Raw genomic sequence first — 20,772 nt, forward strand, 5'->3', positions numbered from 1 at the left:
AAAACATAACTTGTCCAAAAAAAGTGGTCTCTTGGCACAACTTACCGCGGGTATGGTGTAAGTTGGTGTAAGTTGAGCCTCGGGACAGGGTAAATTGAATGATTTTTAAAACCATGTCTATCTTTATTTCTAAAACACAATTCAACACATTCGCTTTTTTGTCTTTTAATCATTTTAAGCATCTTTTAACACTGGCCAGGCCCTGTTGTTACCTCATATCCCAGTGATAATGCCTTGCAACAGACTGGCCTCTTCCTATGGACTACTACAGAGTACAACAGTCTGGCCACTTCCTATGGGTTACTACAGAGTACAACGGTCTGGCCACTTCCTATGGACTACTACAGAGTACAACAGTCTGGCCACTTCCTATGGACTACTACAGAGTATAACAGTCTGGCCACTTCCTATGGACTACTACAGAATACAACAGTCTGGCCACTTCCTATGGACTACTACAGAGTACAACGGTCTGGTCACAGTAGGCCATACTGTGGTATATTGTGTCTAAAACTATCCACCTGTCCAGTACTAGTCTGGTCTGCACTACAAAACAACCTCAAACCCTTTTGTACACAATGCATCGCCGGCTATGTTTGAACCACTCTCAGGATTGGCCATTGATTGGTTGAAATGGGAATAAAGGCTCCTAAGAACATCTGAGACACGTCTGTTATTCTACACTACAGCATGTAGATTGATTGGCTATTGAAACAAATATTGGGTAGTAAACATCTTGCAAACATATGTCCTCTTAGCTTGACCCAAAGGATTCACAGCATTTTATTTTCTTCTTTATTATCACAAATCTCAGAGATACAATATGTCTGACTTAATTAGGCTATGCTTTCGCCCTACATTTAACTAAGAAGTCAGTTTCATGGGTTTGATCCTGTTTTAATGTAATATTTTATCTGAAGGATTTTTTACTACTGTACAGTATATGAATGAGTCAGTGTAGTCGTCAGTAACAACAATATACCAGTAGATGTCTTCTATCAGAAAAGGGTCCTAGCCTGGCAACTAAAGACACACTGTACACACACACACTTTACCACGCTGTTTCTCTTTGAGAGGGTGACTTGTAACGTTACTTTACTTACATCTGAGTTGAAGCGGAGTTGACAGATGTTACAGGAAATCACCTGTTTTTTCTTCGGAGGGATGGAGACCCCAAACGTGTGGTTTATTACAGCTTTCTGGACGGGATCCATCTGGAATACAAGAAGACAGGAGAGCAATGTTTAAGTGTTGCACTGGCACTGGAGAGATAGAGAGAGAGGGGGGTGAGAGAGAGAGAGAGAGAGAGAGAGAGAGAGAGAGAGAGCGAGAGAGAGAGAGAGAGAGAGAGAGAGAGAGAGAGAGAGAGAGAGAGAGAGAGAGAGAGAGAAGAGAGGGAGAGAGAGAGACCAACCTTCCATCTACTGTAACACATTAGCTGGTTTCCACAGCCTAGCAGCACCCCAGGGTCAGTGGAGAGCAGAATGTGTAAATAGTGAACACCTTAAAGGAGGACAGATGGTAGCCTGGTAGTGTTCACTACCCAGTGACGCTCATCTCCAGAGAAAGGTGTTAAAGACATACTAGATACTCAGACTGGTAAAAAAAAAACAAGGGTAATACTTTACTTAAAGCCTGTGTGTATAATTAACTATGATGAATGAAGAAACTGAGGACAAAGCACATGTAAAGGACTCCAGGATCATGGACATTTGTGCTTATAACAGCTTTCTCTTGTAGTTACACAAACACATTGAAACTGAAAGTTTCAACTACTTGGGCCTACTTTGCGAATGAACTCTCTGTTAGTAAGTGGACTGAATGTGTTAACCTCTTAAGGAGGGATCCTTTTTTTCAATTTTTGCCTAAAATGACATACCCAAATCTAACTGCCTGTAGCTCAGGACCTGAAGCAAGGATATGCATATTCTTTACCATACCATTTGAAAGGAAACTTTGAAGTTTGTGGAAATGTGAAATTAATGTGGAAGAATATAACACATTAGATCTGGTAAAAGATAATACTGGAACTATGTCGTCCAAAAAGTTATACTTTTGAATCATCTGTCCATAGAACGTTCTTCCAAGAGTCTTGATGATCATCCAGGTGCTTTTTGGCAAACTTTAGTCAACTTTTTGGACGAGATGGGTCCCATTATGCTGGCGAAAACCAAACACTGCATTCCACAGTAAGAACATCATACCAAAGGTCAAGCATGGTGGTGGTGGTGTAATGGTTTGGGGATGCTTTGCTGCCTCAGGACCTGGATGACTTGCCTTAATAGAAGGAACCATGAATTCTGCTCTATATCAGAGAATTCTACAGGAGAATGTCAGACCATCCGTCTGTGAGCTGAAGCTGAAGCGCAGCTGGGTCATGCAGCAAGACAATGATCCAAAACACACAATCAAGTCTACATGAAAATGGCTAAAAAGCAACAAATTGGAAGTTTTGGAATGGCCTAGTCAAAGTCCAGACCTAATCCCAATTGAGATGTTGTGGCAGGACTTGAAACGAGCAGTTCATGCTTGAAAACCCACACGTCACTGAAGCAGTTCTGCATGGAAGAGTGGGCCAAAATTCCTCCACAGCGACGTGAGAGACTGATCAACAACTACAGGAAGCATTTGGTTGGAGTCATTGCAGCTAAAGGTGGCACAACCAGTTATTGAGTGTAAGGGGGCAATTACTTTTTCACACAGGGGAATTGGGTGTTGCATAACTTTGGCTATCATAAGGTGAATGCACCAATTTGTAAGTCGCTCTGGATAAGAGCGTCTGCTAAATGACGAAAATGAAAATGAAAAAAAATGTTTATGAAATAAATATGTAATTGTTGTGTTATTTGTTCACTTATGTTCCCTTTATCTAATATTAGGTTTTGGTTAAAGATCTGATAACATTCAGTATCACAAATATGCAAAAGTAGAGAAAATTAGAAAGGGGGCAAATACTTTTTCATAGCACTGTATAATATAGCAGTTTAGGCGCAATTTAGATTTTGTCCACTAGATGGCAGCAGTGTGTGTGCAAAGTTTCAGATTGATCCAGTGAAGCGTTGCAATACTGGACTATTTTGTGCCGAATTGGTCAATGGATACATTTTCAAGTACATAACTATAGAGAACATACCATGATATGGTAATACAAAATGTAAGTCTACACACTCCCAGGAATGTCATACATGATGGATCATTAGCTTATACACTAACTTTCACACATCTAGATGGCCGGCGGGGTGGGTGTGGAGCCAGAGACAGCAGGGGTTCAAACTGTAGAACCCAGTTCCTACATTTTAATATAAAAATGGATTTTATTAAACAAAACTATGCTACATTTTATCTCTGGGACATTATTTACCTTCAGAGTTGAATGTATCAAACCAGTTGCCGTGCTAAGTTTTTTGTTGTTGTGCACTCTCCTCAAACAATAGCATGGTATTTTTCCCCTGTAATAGCTACTGTAAATTGGACAGTGCAGTTAGATTAACAAGAATTTAAGCTTTCTAACCATATAAGACATGTCTATGTCCTGGAAAGTTTGCTGTTACTTACAACAGACATGCTAATCACATTAGCACACGTTAGCTCAACCGTCCCATATACGGGACACCGATCCCGTAGAGATTAAAAGGCCCTTTAAAAGGGCTTTTCACACTGCATGTTCTTAGCCCAGGGCTATCCTTAACGCTGGGTTAAAACTACCCCAGGGCTAGCTTACCCTCGTTTCACTCAAGCATTCATAAATCCTGGCCTAAATGCAGTGTGAACGTGACTATTATAATAAAAAATTAGAGAACACAGCTCGTTTCTCTGTAGCTCAGAGAACACCAGGTAGGAAAACATGGAATATTTGATAACATATAACAGAGGGCTTTGGTAAGGCTGTACTGAAAAATAAACCAGAACGTTTTAACCACCAAGACATTCCTAGAGTAGTTTTTAATGGTATTCATTCATAGTTCGTCATAACTGCTGCTCTCAGACAAACATGCTACAGTACATAGCAAATAACAACAAGCTGCTGACACCTCAACGTGAACCTGATCCCCACTACCACATCACAGGCAGGGAGACTGAACATAGGCCACATTACATATTTGATGGTCTCTCTCCTACCTATCACCATCTCACATATAATAATGAGATCATGACTCCACAGAATAGAGAACAGAACAAAAATATATAGAGCGGCAAGTCGTTCTTGGCCAGAGAATCAATTAACATTATTCTATCATTCTATGTATGCCATTAGTTATTCTACCGTTCTATCCATGCCATTAGTTAGTTATCAAACCATTCTATCTATGCCATAAGTTATTCTACCATTCTATCTATGTCATAAGTTATTCTACCATTCTATCTATGCCATTAGTTAGTTATCCTACCATTATACAGTGCCTTCGGAAAGTATGCAGACCCCTTGACTTTTTCCACATTTTGTTAGGTTACAGCCTTATTCTAAAATTGATTAAATAGTTATTTTCCCTCATCAAGCTACACACAATACCCCATAATGACAAAGCAAAAACTATTTTTATTTTATTTGTACATTTTTGCTAATTTATTGAAAATAAAAAACGGAAACATCATATTTACATAAGTATTCAGACCCTTTACCCTTTTGTTGAAGCACCTTTGGCAGCGATTACAGCCTCAAGTCTTCTTGGGTATGACGCTACAAGCTTGGCACACCTGTATTTGGGGAGTTCCTCCCATTCTTCTCTGCAGATCCTCTCAAGCTCTGTCAGGTTGGATGGGGAGCGTTGCTGCACAGCTATTTTCAGGTCTCTCCAGAGATGTTTGATCGGGTTCAAGTCCGAGTTCTGGCTGGGCCACTCAAGGACATTCAGAGACTTGTCCCGAAGCCACTCATGCGTTGTCTTGGCTGTGTGCTTAGGGTCATTGTCCTGTTGGAAGGTGAACCTTCGTCCCAGTCTGAGGTCCTGGGCGCTCTGGAGCAGGTTTTCATCAAGGATCTCTCTGTACTTTGCTACGTTCATCTTTCCCTCGATCCTGACTAGTCTCCCAGTCCCTGCCGCTGAAAAACATCCCCACAGCATGATGCTGCCACCACTATGCTTCAATCTTGGTTTCTTCAGACCAGAGAATCTTGTTTCTCATGGTCTGAGAGTCTTTAGGTGACGTTTGGCAAACTCCAAGCGGGCTGTCATGTGCCTTTTACTGAGGAGTGGCTTCCGTCTGGCCACTCTACCATAAAGGCCTAATTGGTGGAGAGCTGCAAAGATGGTTGTCCTTCTGGAAGGTTCTCCCATCTTCACAGAGGAACTCTAGCGCTCTGTCAGAGTGACCATCGGGTTCTTGGTCACCTCCCTGACCAAGGACCTTCTCCCCCGATTGCTCAGTTTGGTCAGGCGGCCAGATCTAGGAAGAGTCTTGGTGGTTCCAAACTGCTTCCATTTAAGAATGATGGAGGCCACTGTGTTCTTGGGGACCTTCAATGCTGCAGCAATGTTTTGGTACCCTTCCCCAGATCTGTGCCCCAACAAAATCCTGTCTCGGAGCTCTACACACAATTCCTGCGACCTCATGGCTTGGTTTTTGCTCTGACATGCACTGTCAACTGTGGGACCTTATATAGATACAGTTGAAGTCGGAAGTTTACATACACTTAGGTTGGAGTCATTAAAACTTGTTTTCAACCACTCCACACATTTCTTGTTAACAAACTTTAGTTTTGGCAAATCGGTTAGGACATCTACTTTGTGCATGACAAGTAATTTTTCCAACAATTGTTTACAGACAGATTATTTCACTTATAATTCACTGTATCACAATTCCAGTGGTTCAGAAGTTTACATACACTAAGTTGACTGTGCCTTTAAACAACTTGGAAAATTCCAGAAAATGATGTCATGGCTTTAGGCTAATTGACATAATTTGAGTCAATCGGAGGTGTACCTGTGGATGTATTTCAAGGCCTACCTTAAAACTCAGTGCCTCTGCTTGACATCATGGGAAAATCAAAAGAAATCAGCCAAGACCTCCTCAAGTCTGGTTCATCCTTGGGAGCAATTTCCAAATGCCTGAAGGTACCACGTTCATCTGTACAAACAATAGTACGCAAGTATAAACACCATGGGACCATGCAGCTGTCATACCGCTCAGGAAGGACACGCGTTCTGTCTCCTAGAGATGAACGTACTTTGGTGCGAAAAGTACAAATCAATCCCAGAACAACAGCAAAGGACCTTTTGAAAATGCTGGAGGAAACAGGTACAAAAGTATCTATATCCACAGTAAAACAAGTCCTATATTGACATAACCTGAAAGGCCGCTCAGCAAGGAAGAAGCCACTGCTCCAAAACTGCCATAAAAAAGGCCAGACTACGGTTTCCAACTGCACATGGGGACAAAGATTGTACTTTTTGGAGAAATGTCCTCTGGTCTGATGAAACAAAAATAGAACTGTTTGGCCATAATGACCATCATTATGTTTGGAGGAAAAAGGGGGTTGCTTGCAAGCCGAAGAACACCATCCCAACTGTGAAGCACGGTGGTGGCAGCATCATGCTGTGGGGGTGCTTTGCTGCAGGAGGGACTGGTGCACGTCACAAAATAGATGGCATTATGAGGAAGGAAAATGATGTGGATATATTGAAGCAACAACTCAAGACATCAGTCAGGAAGTTAAAGCTTGGTCGCAAATGGGTCTTTCAAATGGACAATGACCCCAAGCATACTTCCAAAGTTGTGGCAAAATGGCTTAAGGACAACAAAGTCAATGTATTTGAGTGGACATCACAAAGCCCTGACCTCAATCCTATAGAAAATCTGTGGGCAGAACTGAAAAAGCATGTGAGAGCAAGGAGGCCTACAAACCGGACTCAGTTACACCAGCTCTGTCAGGAGGAATGGGCCAGAATTCACCCAACTTATTGTGGGAAGCTTGTGGAAGGCTACCCGAAATGTTTGACCCAAGTTAAACAATTTAAAAGCAATGCTACCAAATACTCATTGAGTGTATGTAAACTTCTGACCCACTGGGAACATAATTAAAGAAGTAAAAGCTGAAATAAGTCATTCTCTCTACTATTATTCTGACATTTCACATTCTTAAAATAAAGTGGTGATCCTAACTGACCTAAGACTGGGACTTTTTACTAGGATTAAATGTCAGGAATTGTGAAAAACTGAGTTTAAATGTATTTGGCTAAGGTGTATGTAAACTTCTGACTTCAACTGTAGGTGTGTGCCTTTCCAAATCATGTCCAATCAATTGCATTTACCACAGGTGGACTACAATCAAGTTGTAGAAACATCTCAAGGATGATCAATGGAAACAGGATGCACCTGAGCTCAATTTCGAGTCTCATTGCAAAGGGTCAGAATACTTATGTAAATAAGGTATTTCTGTTTTATATATAAAATAAAAACATGTCTAAAAACCTGTTTTCGTTTGTCATTATGGGGTATTGTGTGTAGATTGCTGAGGAAATAGTATTATTTAATCCATTGTAGAATAAGGCTGTAACGTAACAAAATGTGGAAAAAGTCAAGGGGTCTTAATACTTTCCGAAGGCACTGTATGTATACCATTAGTTATCCTACCATTCTATCTATGCCACTAGTTATCCAACCATTCTATCTATGCCATTAGTTAGTTATCCTACCATTATATGTATGCCATTAGTTATCCTACCATTCTATCTATGCCATTCATTAGTTATCCTACCATTCTATGTATACAATTAGTTACTCTACCATTCTATTTACATTTTACATTTTAGTCATTTAGCAGACGCTCTTATCCAGAGCGACTTACAGTTAGTGAATACATTATTATTATTTTTTATTTTTTTTTATACTGGCCCCCCATGGGAAACGAACCCACAACCCTGGCGTTGCAAACGCCATGCTCTATCAACTGAGCTACATCCCTGCCGGCCATTCCCTCCCCTACCCTGGGCCAATTGTGCGCCGCCCATGAGTCTCCCGGTCGCGGCCGGCTGCGACAGAGCCTGGATTCGAACCAGGATCTCTAGTAGCACAGTTAGCACTGCGATGCAGTGCCTTAGACCACTGCGCCACTCAGGAGACTATTCTATCTATGCCATTAGTTATCCTACCATTCTATGTCATTAGTTATTCTACCATTCTATGTGGGCCATTACCCAATTCAACATTATTGAATTGACGTGGAAACAACGTTGATTCAACCAGTGTGTGCCCAGTGGGTAGTTATCCTACCATTATATGTATGCCAGTAGTTACTCTACAATTCTATACATGCCATTAGAGACATGAAAAAGACTTGAGTCAGCTAAAGGCTAAATCCATTATATAGTGGAAGAAACACAAAGTACCTGAAGAAGTACCTGACGTTCGTGAGGGATTTCCATGTTAGCTTTTCTTTGAAGAGCTCACAGGAACTGTCTAGTTTGGAGAGAGAAAAGGAAGGAGAGAGAGAGAGCAAAGAGAGAGAGCGTGTTGCATGTGCTTCCGTGAGCATGTACAAAAGGTCTGAGCTATATGCCCCCTCTCTGTTCTCTCTCCCACTCCTTCCATCTCTTTATTTTCTATCCATCCCCTCTCTCTCTCATTCCCTATCTCTTTCTTCTCTCTCTCATACACACACCCTCTCACTCCCAGGCCTACCTGTGGGCTGACTCCCCATGGCTACAGCCTCTTATTAGCCTGTCATTAATGGCTGATGAGATTTCTAAACAGCAGTGGTGTCACAATATTGTTGACCCACACGAGTCAGCAACCACCAAGCCATCCAATCCATGAATACTTTACAGGGCTGCTTCCACTCCGAATGGCACCCTATTCATAATGCTACATAGTGCGCTACTTTTGACCAGGGCCCATAGAGCTCTGGTTAAATGTTGTGCACTAAATAGGGAATCAAATCAAATCAAGCTATATTTATATAGCACATTTCAGACATGGAATGCAACGCAATGTGCTTTACAGGACAAAACAAATACAAAACAATGAAAATAAAAGCTGAAATATTTACTACACAACAAATAATATAAAACAAAAGAATGACACAAACTGAATGAATAAAAAACACCCTAAGGAAAAGGAATAGGGTGCCATTTGTGACGCAGACTATACGGGTTATTACAGCCAGGTGGATAACAACCAGTTAGAGGCCACCACCTCTCCATCCTTTAACTAATAAGAAGGCTTTTAATTTCAGGCTAAATGCCAAGGCTTGATGCTGCCCACCCACACCATCCAGACACAGACACTTGATTAAATGACTGTAAGCAGCAGAGACTCATTTAAGCCTCCAGATCAGACGACCTTAAAGAGGGCACTAATGCAGTGTACTTATAGTCATTACACTGACAACGTCATAGCCATGGTGGTGTTATAAGGAGACACAAAGACAAAGGGAATAAAACATCTACAGTAGGCGCTAACAACATTGTACATGTGATGTGTTATTGACAATATTGACAATATTGTGTATGGTGCTGTATTGTAATTGTAAATGCTAATTGTGGATGTGGTCCAATCAAATCAAATCTAATCAAATTGTATTGGTCACATACACATATTTAGTAGATGTTATTGTGGGTGTAGCGAAATGCTTGTGTTCTTAGCTCCAACAGTGCAGTAGTATCTAACAATTCACAACAATACACACAAATCTAAAAGTAAAAGAATGGAATTAAGAAATATATAAATATTAGGACGAGCAATGTCAGAGTGGCATTGACTAAAATACAGTAGAATAGAATACAGTATATACATATGAGATGAGTAAAGCAGTATGGAAACATTATTAAAGTGACTAGTGTTCCATTATTCAAGTGACCAGTGATTCCATGTCTATATATAGAGGGCAGCAGCCTCTATGGTGCAGGGTTGAGTAACCAGGTGGTAGCCGGCTAGTGATGGCTATTTCACAGTCTGATGGCCTTGAGATAGAAGCTGTTTTTCAGTCTCTCGGTCCCAGCTTTGATGCACCTGTACTGACCTCACCTTCTGGATGGTAGCGGGGTGAACAGGGTGTGTTTCGGGTGGTTGATGTCCTTGATTATCTTTTTGACCTTCCTGTGACATCGGGTGCTGTAGGTGTCCTGGAGGGCAGGCAGTGTGCCCTGCGGTTGCGGGCGGTGCAGTTGCCGTACCAGACGGGGATACAGCCCGACAGGATGCTCTCAATTGTGCATCTGTAAAAGTTTGTGAGGGTCTTAGGGGCCAAGCTAAATTTCTTCAGCCTCCTGAGGTTGAAGAGGCGCTGTTGCGCCTTCTTCACCACACTGTCTGTGTGGGTGGACCATTTCAGATGGTCAGTGATGTGTACGCCGAGGAACTTGAAGATTTTCACCTACTCCACTGCGGTCCCGTCGATGTGGATAGGGTTGTGCTTCCTCTGCTGTTTCCTGAAGTCCACGTTCAGCTCCTTTGTTTTGTTGACGTTGAGGGAGAGATTATATTCCTGGAACCACTCCGCCAGAGCCCTCACCTCCTCCCTGTAGGCTGTCTCGTCATTGTTGGTAATCAGGCCTACTACTGTTGTGTCGTCTACAAACTTGATGATTGAGTTGGAGGCGTGCGTGGCCACGCAGTCATGGGTGAACAGGGAGTACAGGAGGGGGCTGAGCACGCACCCTTGTGGGGCCCCTGTGTTGAGGATCAGCAAAGTGGAGGTGTTGTTTCCTACCTTCACCACCTGGGGGTGGCCCGTCAGGAAGTCCAGAACCCAGTTGCACAGGCCGGGGTTCAGACCCAGGGCCCCGAGCTTAATGATGAGCTTGGAGGGTTCTATGGTGTTGAAGGCTGAGCTATAGTCAATGAACAGCCTTCTTACATAGGTATTCCTCTTGTCCAGATGGGATAGGGCAGTGTGCAGTGCAATGGCGATTGCATCGTCTGTGGATCTATTGAGGCGGTATGCAAATTGAAGTGGGTCCAGGGTGTCAGGTAAGTTAGAGGTGATATGATCCTTAACTAGCCTCTCAAAGCACTTCATGATGACAGAAGTGAGTGCTACGGGGGGATAGTCATTTAGTTCAGTTACCTTTGATTTCTTGGGTACAGGAACAATGGTGGACATCTTGAAGCAAGTGGGGACAGCAGACTGGGATAGGGAGGGATTGAATATGTCCGTAAACACTCCTTGGGAGCGGGCCGCGTCGGTGGCATTGTGTTATCCTGTATGGTGCTTATAAAATGCAAATGAAACAAGGGTCACAAATACACCCGCTTTTCTGAGGAGATCAAAACTAATTGTTTGTCTGCTGCTTGTCCACCTGCTTGTATTCCTTCCAACTGTGCATTTTCAACCCTACACAAAACAACACAACTGAACACAATGCACCGTACCACACCAACAACACAACCCTAGAAAAGTGAATTTATCTGTCATTCAGTGACTGTTAATTACATTCCAGTGATAAGCAGACAGAGAGAGCTGCAGGGCTAAAGGCAGGCAGGGCCAGGCTGTCACTGTCCAATTAATTTCAATTACACGTTCCTGTCACCCCGTGTTCACCTCCTCAATACAAATCATTCTGGTAAACAAATAAACAAGTAAACTTCACAACCTCAACAGTCTGTCACCACTTCAACATGTTACTGCTGAGGCAAATATTTCAATGAACCTTTATTTATTTAGTCTTATTGAGATCAAATATATTTCAAAACAGTATGTATGTTATCATAAATAATCCCTTTAGCATGTCGCTACGCCACTCAGTGTGGCAGAGTTTTGCATGCCTGACTGACTGCCATGAGTTAATGAAGACAGAGGACGATGTACAGGAGGAATCAAGGCAAGTCTCTCTCTCTCTCCCTCTTTCTCTTTCTTCCCCCATCTATCTATCGCTCTATCTCTCTCTCTGTAATACTGCCAATTACCTAGCAGTACCAGTAATGACAGTAATAACCTGTTGTCAGACTTAGTGTCAGAACCCGCGAGCCCACTTTGTCCTGTTACAGGATGCATTTGACAATATAATGAATGGGAAACTAAATGCACACTCTAATTCAATCATTCTGGTCTGGCACCTTTCTCACCAAGTGCACATCAGAGGAGGCTGGTGCGAGGAGCTATAGGACATGCTCATTGTAATGGCTGGAATGGAATACATGGAAACTGAGACAAACAATGAGCCTGTCCTCCTATAGCTCCTCCCACCAGCCCCCACTGGTGCACATGAACAATCAACATTTAGGAGGTAAGAATATATGTTGCTCAAACAAAGGTTTTCACCATAGAATTCTAATTCTACGGTTATCACAGACTGAAAGCTTAGCTAATAAAAACACTGACATTGCATCTGACTGAAGTTTGCAGAGACTCCTTTTTCACTATAACAATAAATGTGATAGAAATATTATGTTGCAGTCATTCTTACAGGAACCTACATATTGTGTTTTATGGATTTTATATTGAGAGCAGCTGCAGAAGTAAACAAAGACAGATCTGTAGGTTTTGTATTCCTGTAGTTTCTGACACCTGCACAGCATTGTTGTCAACACAGGTTTATTGATTCAGAGCACACAGTGGTACAGTGACTACAGAACAGAACAGTGATGCTGCAACAATGCAGATATCTGCCCTCATATGTTCCGACACCATACTCCATCCTTCTCAACAAAAGATTCACAGCATGGAAATTCATCTACACAAGACAAAAATATAAACGCAACCTGCAACAATTTCAAAGATTTTACTGAGTTACAATTCATAAAAGGAAATCAGTCAATTGAATTAGGTCCTAATCTATGGATTTCACATGACTGGGAATACAGATATGCATCTGTTGGTCACAGATACCTTTTTTAAAAAGGTAGCGGCGTGGATCAGAAAACCAGTCAGTATCTGGTGTGACCACTATTTGCCTCATGCAGCACGACACATCTCCTTCGAGTTGGTCAGGCTGTTGATTGTGGCCTGTGGAATGTTGTCCCACCCCTTTTCAATGGCTGTGCGAAGTTGCTGGATATTGGCGGGAACTGAAACATGCTGTCGTACACGTCGATCCAGCGCATCCCAAACAGGCACAATGGGTGACATGTCTGGTGAGTATGCAGGCCATGGAAGAACTGGGACATTTTCAGCTTCCAGGAATGTTTATTATCATGCTGAAACATGAGCTGATGGCAGCGAATGAATGGTACAATGGGCCTCAGGATCTCGTCCTGGTATCTCTGTGCATTCAAATTGCCATCGATAAAAATTAATTGTGTTTGTTGTCCGTAGCTTATGCCTGTCCATATTGGTGGGAAGCTGCTATAGACCACCAAGTGCTAACAGTCAGTATCTGGATAACGTGTGAAATGCTTGAACATGTACAGTGGGGAGAACAAGTATTTGATACACTGCCGATTTTGCAGGTTTTCCTACTTACAAAGCATGTAGAGGTCTGTAATTTTTATCATAGGTACACTTCAACTGTGAGAGACGGAATTTAAAACAAAAATCCAAAAAATCACATTGTATGATTTTTAAGTAATTCATTTGCATTTTATTGCATGACATAAGTATTTGAGACATCAGAAAAGCAGAACTTAATATTTGGTACAGAAACCTTTGTTTGCAATTACAGAGATCATACATTTCCTGTAGGTCTTGACCATGTTTGCACACACTGCAGCAGGGATTTTGGTCCACTCCTCCATACAGGCCTTCTCCAGATCCTTCAGGTTTCGGGGCTGTCGCTGGGCAATACGGACTTTCAGCTCCCTCCAAAGATTTTCTATTGGGTTCAGGTCTGGAGACTGGCTAGGCCACTCCAGGACCTTGAGATGCTTCTTACGGAGCCACTCCTTAGTTGCCCTGGCTGTGTGTTTCGGGTTGTTGTCATGCTGGAACACCCAGCCACAACCCATCTTCAATGCTCTTACTGAGGGAAGGAGGTTGTTGGCCAAGATCTCGCGATACATGGCCCCATCCATCCTCCCCTCAATACGGTGCAGTCGTCCTGTCCCCTTTGCAGAAAAGCATCTCCAAAGAATGATGTTTCCACCTCCATGCTTCACGGTTGGGATGGTGTTCTTGGGGTTGTACTCATCCTTCTTCTTCCTCCAAACACGGCGAGTGGAGTTTAGACCAAAAAGCTCTATTTTTGTCTCATCAGACCACATGACCTTCTCCCATTCCTCCTCTGGATCATCCAGATGGTCATTGGCAAACTTCAGACGGGCCTGGACATGCGCTGGCTTGAGCAGGGGGACCTTGCGTGCGCTGCAGGATTTTAATCCATGACGGCGTAGTGTGTTACTAATGGTTTCCTTTGAGACTGTGGTCCCAGCTCTCTTCAGGTCATTGACCAGGTCCTGCCGTGTAGTTCTGTGCTGATCCCTCACCTTCCTCATGATCATTGATGCCCCCACGAGGTGAGATCTTGCATGGAGCCCCAGACCGAGGGTGATTGACCGTCATCTTGAACTTCTTCCATTTTCTAATAATTGCGCCAACAGTTGTTGCCTTCTCACCAAGCTGCTTGCCTATTGTCCTGTAGCCCATCCCAGCCTTGTGCAGGTCTACAATTTTATCCCTGATGTCCTTACACAACTCACTGGTCTTGGCCATTGTGGAGAGGTTGGAGTCTGTTTGATTGAGTGTGTGGACAGGTGTCTTTTATACAGGTAACGAGTTCAAACAGGTGCAGTTAATACAGGTAATGAGTGGAGAACAGGAGGGCTTCTTAAAGAAAAACTAACAGGTCTGTGAGAGCCGGAATTCTTACTGGTTGGTAGGTGATCAAATACTTATGTCATGCAATAAAATGCAAATGAATTACTTAAAAATCATACAATGTGATTTTCTGGATTTTTGTTTTAGATTCCGTCTCTCACAGTTGAAGTGTACCTATGATAAAAATTACAGACCTCTACATGCTTTGTAAGTAGAAAAACTTGCAAAATCGGCAGTGTATCAAATACTTGTTATCCCCACTGTATGTGATATCAATAGAGTGATTTAAATATTGACTGGCTTTCATCAGGCTGCCCACTCAAGAGAAAGCATCAAATTGTAACTAGTGCCTGCAACATGGTTCAGGTTATCAATCAACCTACCAGGGTAGTTACAAACAGTACAGGAATTACATCATCAACATGTATTGATCATATATTTACAGTGAGGGAAAAAAGTATTTGATCCCCTGCTGTTTTTGTACATTTGCCCACTGACAAATAAATGATCAGTCTATAATTTTAATGGTAGGTTTATTTGAACAGTGAGAGACAGAATAACAACAAAAAAATCCAGAAAAACGCATGTCAAAAATGTTATAAATTGATTTGCATTTTATTGAGGAAAATAAGTATTTGACCCCCTCTCAATCAGAAAGAATTTCTGGCTCCCAGGTGTCTTTTATACAGGTAACGAGCTGAGATTAGGAGCACACTCTTAAAGGGAGTGCTCCTAATCTCAGCTTGTTACCTGTATAAAAGACACCTGTCCACAGAAGCAATCAATCAATCAGATTCCAAACTCTCCACCATAGCCAAGACCAAAGAGCTCTCCAAGGATGTCAGGGACAATATTGTAGACCTACACAAGGCTGGAATGGGCTACAAGACCATCGCCAAGCAGCTTGGTGAGAAGGTGACAACAGTTGGTGCGATTATTCGCAAATGGAAGAAACACAAAATAACTGTCAATCTCCCTCGGCCTGGGGCTCCATGCAAGATCTCACCTCAAGGAGTTGCAATGATCATGAGAGCGGTGAGGAATCAGCCCAGAACTACACGGGAGGATCTTGTCAATCATCTCAAAGCAGCTGGGACCATAGTCACCAAGAAAACAATTGGTAACACACTACACCGTGAAGGACTGAAATCCTGCAGCGCCCGCAAGGTCCCCCTGCTCAAGAAAGCACATATACAGGCCCATCTGAAGTTTGCCAATGAACATCTGAATGATTCAGAGGAGAACTGGGTGAAAGTGTTGTGGTCAGATGAGACCAAAATCGAGCTCTTTGGCATCAACTCAACTCGCCGTGTTTGGAGGAGGAGGAATGCTGCCTATGACACCAAGAACACCATCCCCACCGTCAAACATGGAGGTGGAAACATTATGCTTTGGGGGTGTTTTTCTGCTAAGGGGACAGGACAACTTCACTGCATCAAAGGGACGATGGACGGGGCCATGTACCGTCAAATCTTGGGTGAGAACCTCCTTCCCTCAGCCAGGGCATTGAAAATGGGTCGTGGATGGGTATTCCAGCATGACAATGACCCAAAACACACGGCCAAGGCAACAAAGGAGTGGCTCAAGAAGAAGTATATTAAGGTCCTGGAGTGGCCTAGCCAGTCTCCAGACCTTAATCCCATAGAAAATCTGTGGAGGGAGCTGAAGGTTCGAGTCGCCAAACGTCAGCCTCGAAACCTTAATGACTTGGAGAAGATCTGCAAAGAGGAGTGGGACAAAATCCCTCCTGAGATGTGTGCAAACCTGGTGGCCAACTACAAGAAACGTCTGACCTCTGTGATTGCCAACAAGGGTTTTGCCACCAAGTACTAAGTCATGTTTTGCAGAGGGGTCAAATACTTATTTCCCTCATTAAAATGCAAATTAATTTATAAAAATTTTGACATGCGTTTTTCTGGATTTTTTGTTGTTATTCTGTATCTCACAGTTCAAATAAACCTACCATTAAAATTATAGACTGATCATCTCTTTGTCAGTGGGCAAACGTACAAAATCAGCAGGGGATCAAATACTTTTGTCCCTCACTGTACTAATGCTGCAGAAATTTGTTTGAAAGCAGTATCCAAATCCATCGGATGTAGAGATCACAATATAGAAGCCATATCTACAGTAGCTACTAAGGGCCATACAAACAATTCACACCACGTGGCTGTTGCCACTCTAATCTGGTGGTCCCTGCGCGCACGACCCACGTGGAGTTCCAGGTTTCTGGGAGCCTCTGGAACTGCCATTCTGCGGCCAACAAGGCAGAGTTCATCTCAGCCTATGCTACCCTCCAGTCCCTCGACTTCTTGGCACTGACGGAAACATGGATTACCACAGAAAACACTGCTACTCCTACTGCTCTTTCCTCGTCTGACCATGTGTTCTCGCATACCCGAGAGCATCTGGTCAGCGCGGCGGTGGCACAGGAATCCTCATCTCTCCCAAGTGGACATTCTCTCTTTTTCCCCTGACCCATCTGTCTATCTCCTCATTTGAATTCCATGCTGTCACAGTCACTAGCCCATTCAAGCTTAACATCCTTGTCATTTATCGCCCTCCAGGTTCCCTTGAAGAGTTCATCAATGAGCTTGACAAGTTCCTTTCCTGAGGATGGCTCACCCCTCACAGTTCTGGGTGACTTTAACCTCCCTATGTCTGCCTTTGACTCATTTCTCTCTGCCTCCTTCTTTCCACTCCTTTCCTCTTTTGACCTCACCCTCTCACCGTCCCCCCCTACTCACAAGGCAGGCAATACGCTTGACCTCATCTTTACTAGATGCTGTTCTTCTACTAATCTCACTGCAACTCCCCTCCAAGTCTCCGACCACTACTTTGTATCCTTTTTTCTCTCGCTCTCCTCCAACACTACTCACTCTGCCCCTACTCAGATGGTAATGTGCCGTCACAACCTTCGCTCTCTCTCTCCCGCTACTCGCTCCTCTTCCATCCTATCATCTCTTCCCTCTGCTAAATCCTTCTCCCTCCGATCTCCTGATTCTGCCTCGTCAACCCTCCTCTCCTCCCTTCTGCATCTTTTGACTCTATATGTCCCCTGTCCTCCCGGCCGGCTCGGTCCTCCCCTCCTGCTCCGTGGCTTGACGACTCATTGCGAGCTCACAGAAGAGGGCTCCGGGCAGCCGAGCAGAAATGGAGGAAAACTAGACTACCTGCGGACCTGTCATCTTTTCACTCCCTCCTCTCTACATTCTCTTCCTCTGTTTCCGCTGCCAAAGCCACTTTCTACCACTCTGAATTTCAAGCCTCTGCCTCTAACCCTAGGAAGCTCTTTGCCACCTTCTCCTCCCTGCTGAATCCTCCTCCTCCTCCCCCTCCCTCCTCCCTCTCTGTGGATGACTTCGTCAACCATTTTGAAAAGAAGGTTGACGACATCCGATCCTCATTTATTAAGTCAAATGACACTGCTGGTCCTGCTCACACTGCCCTACCCTATGCTTTGACTTCTTTCTCCCCTCTCTCTCCAGATGAAATCTTGCGACTTGTGACGGCCGGCAGCCCAAAAACCTGCCCGCTTGACCCTATCCCCTCCTCTCTTCTCCAGACCATTTCCGGAGACCTTCTCCCTTACCTCACCTCGCTCATCAACTCATCCTTGACCGCTGGCCATGTCCCTTCCGTCTTCAAGAGAGCGAGAGTTGCACCCCTCCTCAAAAAACCTACACTCGATCCCTCCGATGTCAACAACTACAGACCAGTATCCCTTCTTTATTTTCTCTCCAAAACTCTTGAGCGTGCCGTCTCTAGCCAACTCTCCTGCTATCTCTCTCAGAATGACCTTCTTGATCCAAACCAGTCAGGTTTCAAGACTGGTCATTCAACTGAGACTGCTCTTCACTGTGTCACGGAGGCTCTCCGCACTGCTAAAGCTAACTCTCTCTCCTCTGCTCTTATCCTTCTAGACCTATCCGCTGCCTTTGATACTGTGAACCATCAGATCCTCCTCACCACCCTCTCCGAGTTGGGCATCTCCAGCGCTGCTCACACTTGGATTGCGTCCTACCTGACAGGTCGCTCCCACCAGGTGGCGTGGCGAGAATCTGTCTCCGCACCACGTGCTCTCACCACTGGTGTCCCCCAGGGCTCAGTCTAGGCCCTCTCCTATTCTCTCTATACACCAAGTCACTTGGCTCTGTCATATCCTCACATGGTCTCTCCTATCATTGCTACGCAGACACACACAATTCATTTTCTCCTTTCCCCCTTCTGATAACCAGGTGGCCAATCACATCCCTACATGTCTGGCAGACATATCATTATGGATGTCAGATCACCACCTCAAGCTGAACCTCGGCAAGACGGAGCTGCTCTTCCTCCCGGGGAAGGACTGCCCGCTCCATGATCTCGCCATCACGGTTGACAACTCCATTGTGTCCTCCTCCCAGAGTGCAAAGAACCTTGGCGTAACCCTGGACAACACCCTGTCGTTCTCCGCTAACATCAAAGCGGTGACCTGATCCTGCAGGTTCATGCTCTACAACATTCGCAGAGTACGACCCTACCTTACACAGAAAGTACCACAGGTCCTAATCCAGGCACTTGTCATCTCTCGTCTGGATTACTGCAACTCGCTGTTGGCTGGGTTCCCTGCCTGTGCCATTAAACCCCTACAACTTATCCAGAACGCTGCAGCCCGTCTGGTGTTCAACCTTCCCAAGTTCTCTCATGTCACCCCGCTCCTCCGCACACTCCACTGGCTTCCAGTTGAGGCTCACATCTACTACAAGACCATGGTGCTTGCCTACGGAGCTGTGATGGGAACGGCACCTCCTTACCTTCAGGCTCTGATCAGACCCTACACCCAAACGAGTGCACTACGTTCATCCACCTCTGGCCTGCTAGCTCCCCTACCTCTACAGAAGCACAGTTCCCGCTCAGCCCAGTCAAAGCTATTCTCTGCTCTGGCACCCCAATGGTGGAACAAGCTCCCCCACGACGCCAGGACAGCGGAGTCACTGACCACCTTCCGGAGACACTTGAAACCCTACCTCTTTAAGGAATACCTGGAATAGTATAAAGTATTCCTTCTACCCCCCCCCCCCCCCCCATAAAAAAAAGAAGACAAGTGGTTGTCCCACTGGCCATCATAAGTTGAATGCACCAATTAGTAAGTCACTCTGGATAAGAGCATCTGCTAAATGATGTAAATGTAAATGTAAAATCAAGGAAAACCAAAGTTCCAAAGGCTGGGACTAATATTGTGTATAAGAGGTCATACAAGAAGTTCTGTTGTGATTCCTATGTTGTTGATGTGAAGAATATCTGTTGGTCTGTGGTGTGTAATGACGAGCAATCAGACGCTGCACTTGACACATTTATGAAATTGCTTATCCCAGTTACTAATAAGCATGCACCCATTAAGAAAATGACTGTAAAAACTGTTAAATCGCCATGGATTGATGAGGAATTGAACAATTGTATGGTTGAGAGGGATGAGGCAAAAGAGATGGCAAATAGGTCTGGCTGTACAACTGATTGGCAAACGTACTGCAAATTGAGAAATCATGTGACTAAACTGAATAAAAAGAAGAATAAACTACACTATGAAACAAAGATAAATTACATAAAGAATGATAGTAAAAAGCTATGGAGCACCTTAAATGAAATTTTGGGCAAAAAGGCAAACTCCGCTCCATCATTCATTGAATCAGATGGCTAATTTATTACATGTGTTAGATAATTAAACTTTAACGATAACATATTCGCTCAGGATCTGAACCCACTGATATTGCCAATTATGATTTTTTCATTGGCAAGATTAGCAAATTTAGGCATGACATGCCAGCAACAAACGCTGACACTACACATCCAAGTATGTCTGACCAAATTATGAAAGACAAGCATTGTAATTTTGAATTCCGTAAAGTAAATGTGGAAGAAGTAAAAAAAGTATTATTGTCTATCAACAATGACAAGCCACCGGGGTCTGACAACGTGGATGGAAAATTACTGAGGATAATAGCGGACGATATTGCCACTCCTATTTGCCATATCTTCAATTTAAGCCTACTAGATCAAAAGTTATTATCCTACCTAAGAATAGTAAAGCCCCCTTAACTGGCTCAAATAGCCGACCAATCAGCCTGTTATCAACCCTCAGTAAAATGTTTGACAAAATGGTG

At 43.7% G+C, this 20,772-nt stretch overlaps 1 protein-coding gene across 3 annotated transcripts in view; it reads right to left on the reverse strand.

The window, feature by feature from the left end:
* Window positions 1-20,772, reverse strand: part of LOC121554968 (zinc finger protein 385B-like) — a 171,856-nt gene that overhangs the window by 24,278 nt on the left and 126,806 nt on the right. For all 3 annotated transcript variants that reach the window (XM_045212106.1, XM_045212108.1, XM_045212107.1), the window contains one exon: window positions 1,104-1,214. In XM_045212106.1, the coding sequence (XP_045068041.1) occupies window positions 1,104-1,214 (111 nt within the window). The remainder of the gene's footprint in view (window positions 1-1,103; window positions 1,215-20,772) is intronic.

This window comes from Coregonus clupeaformis, chromosome 40 (assembly GCF_020615455.1).
Source record: "Coregonus clupeaformis isolate EN_2021a chromosome 40, ASM2061545v1, whole genome shotgun sequence".
Classification (NCBI taxonomy): domain Eukaryota; kingdom Metazoa; phylum Chordata; class Actinopteri; order Salmoniformes; family Salmonidae; genus Coregonus; species Coregonus clupeaformis.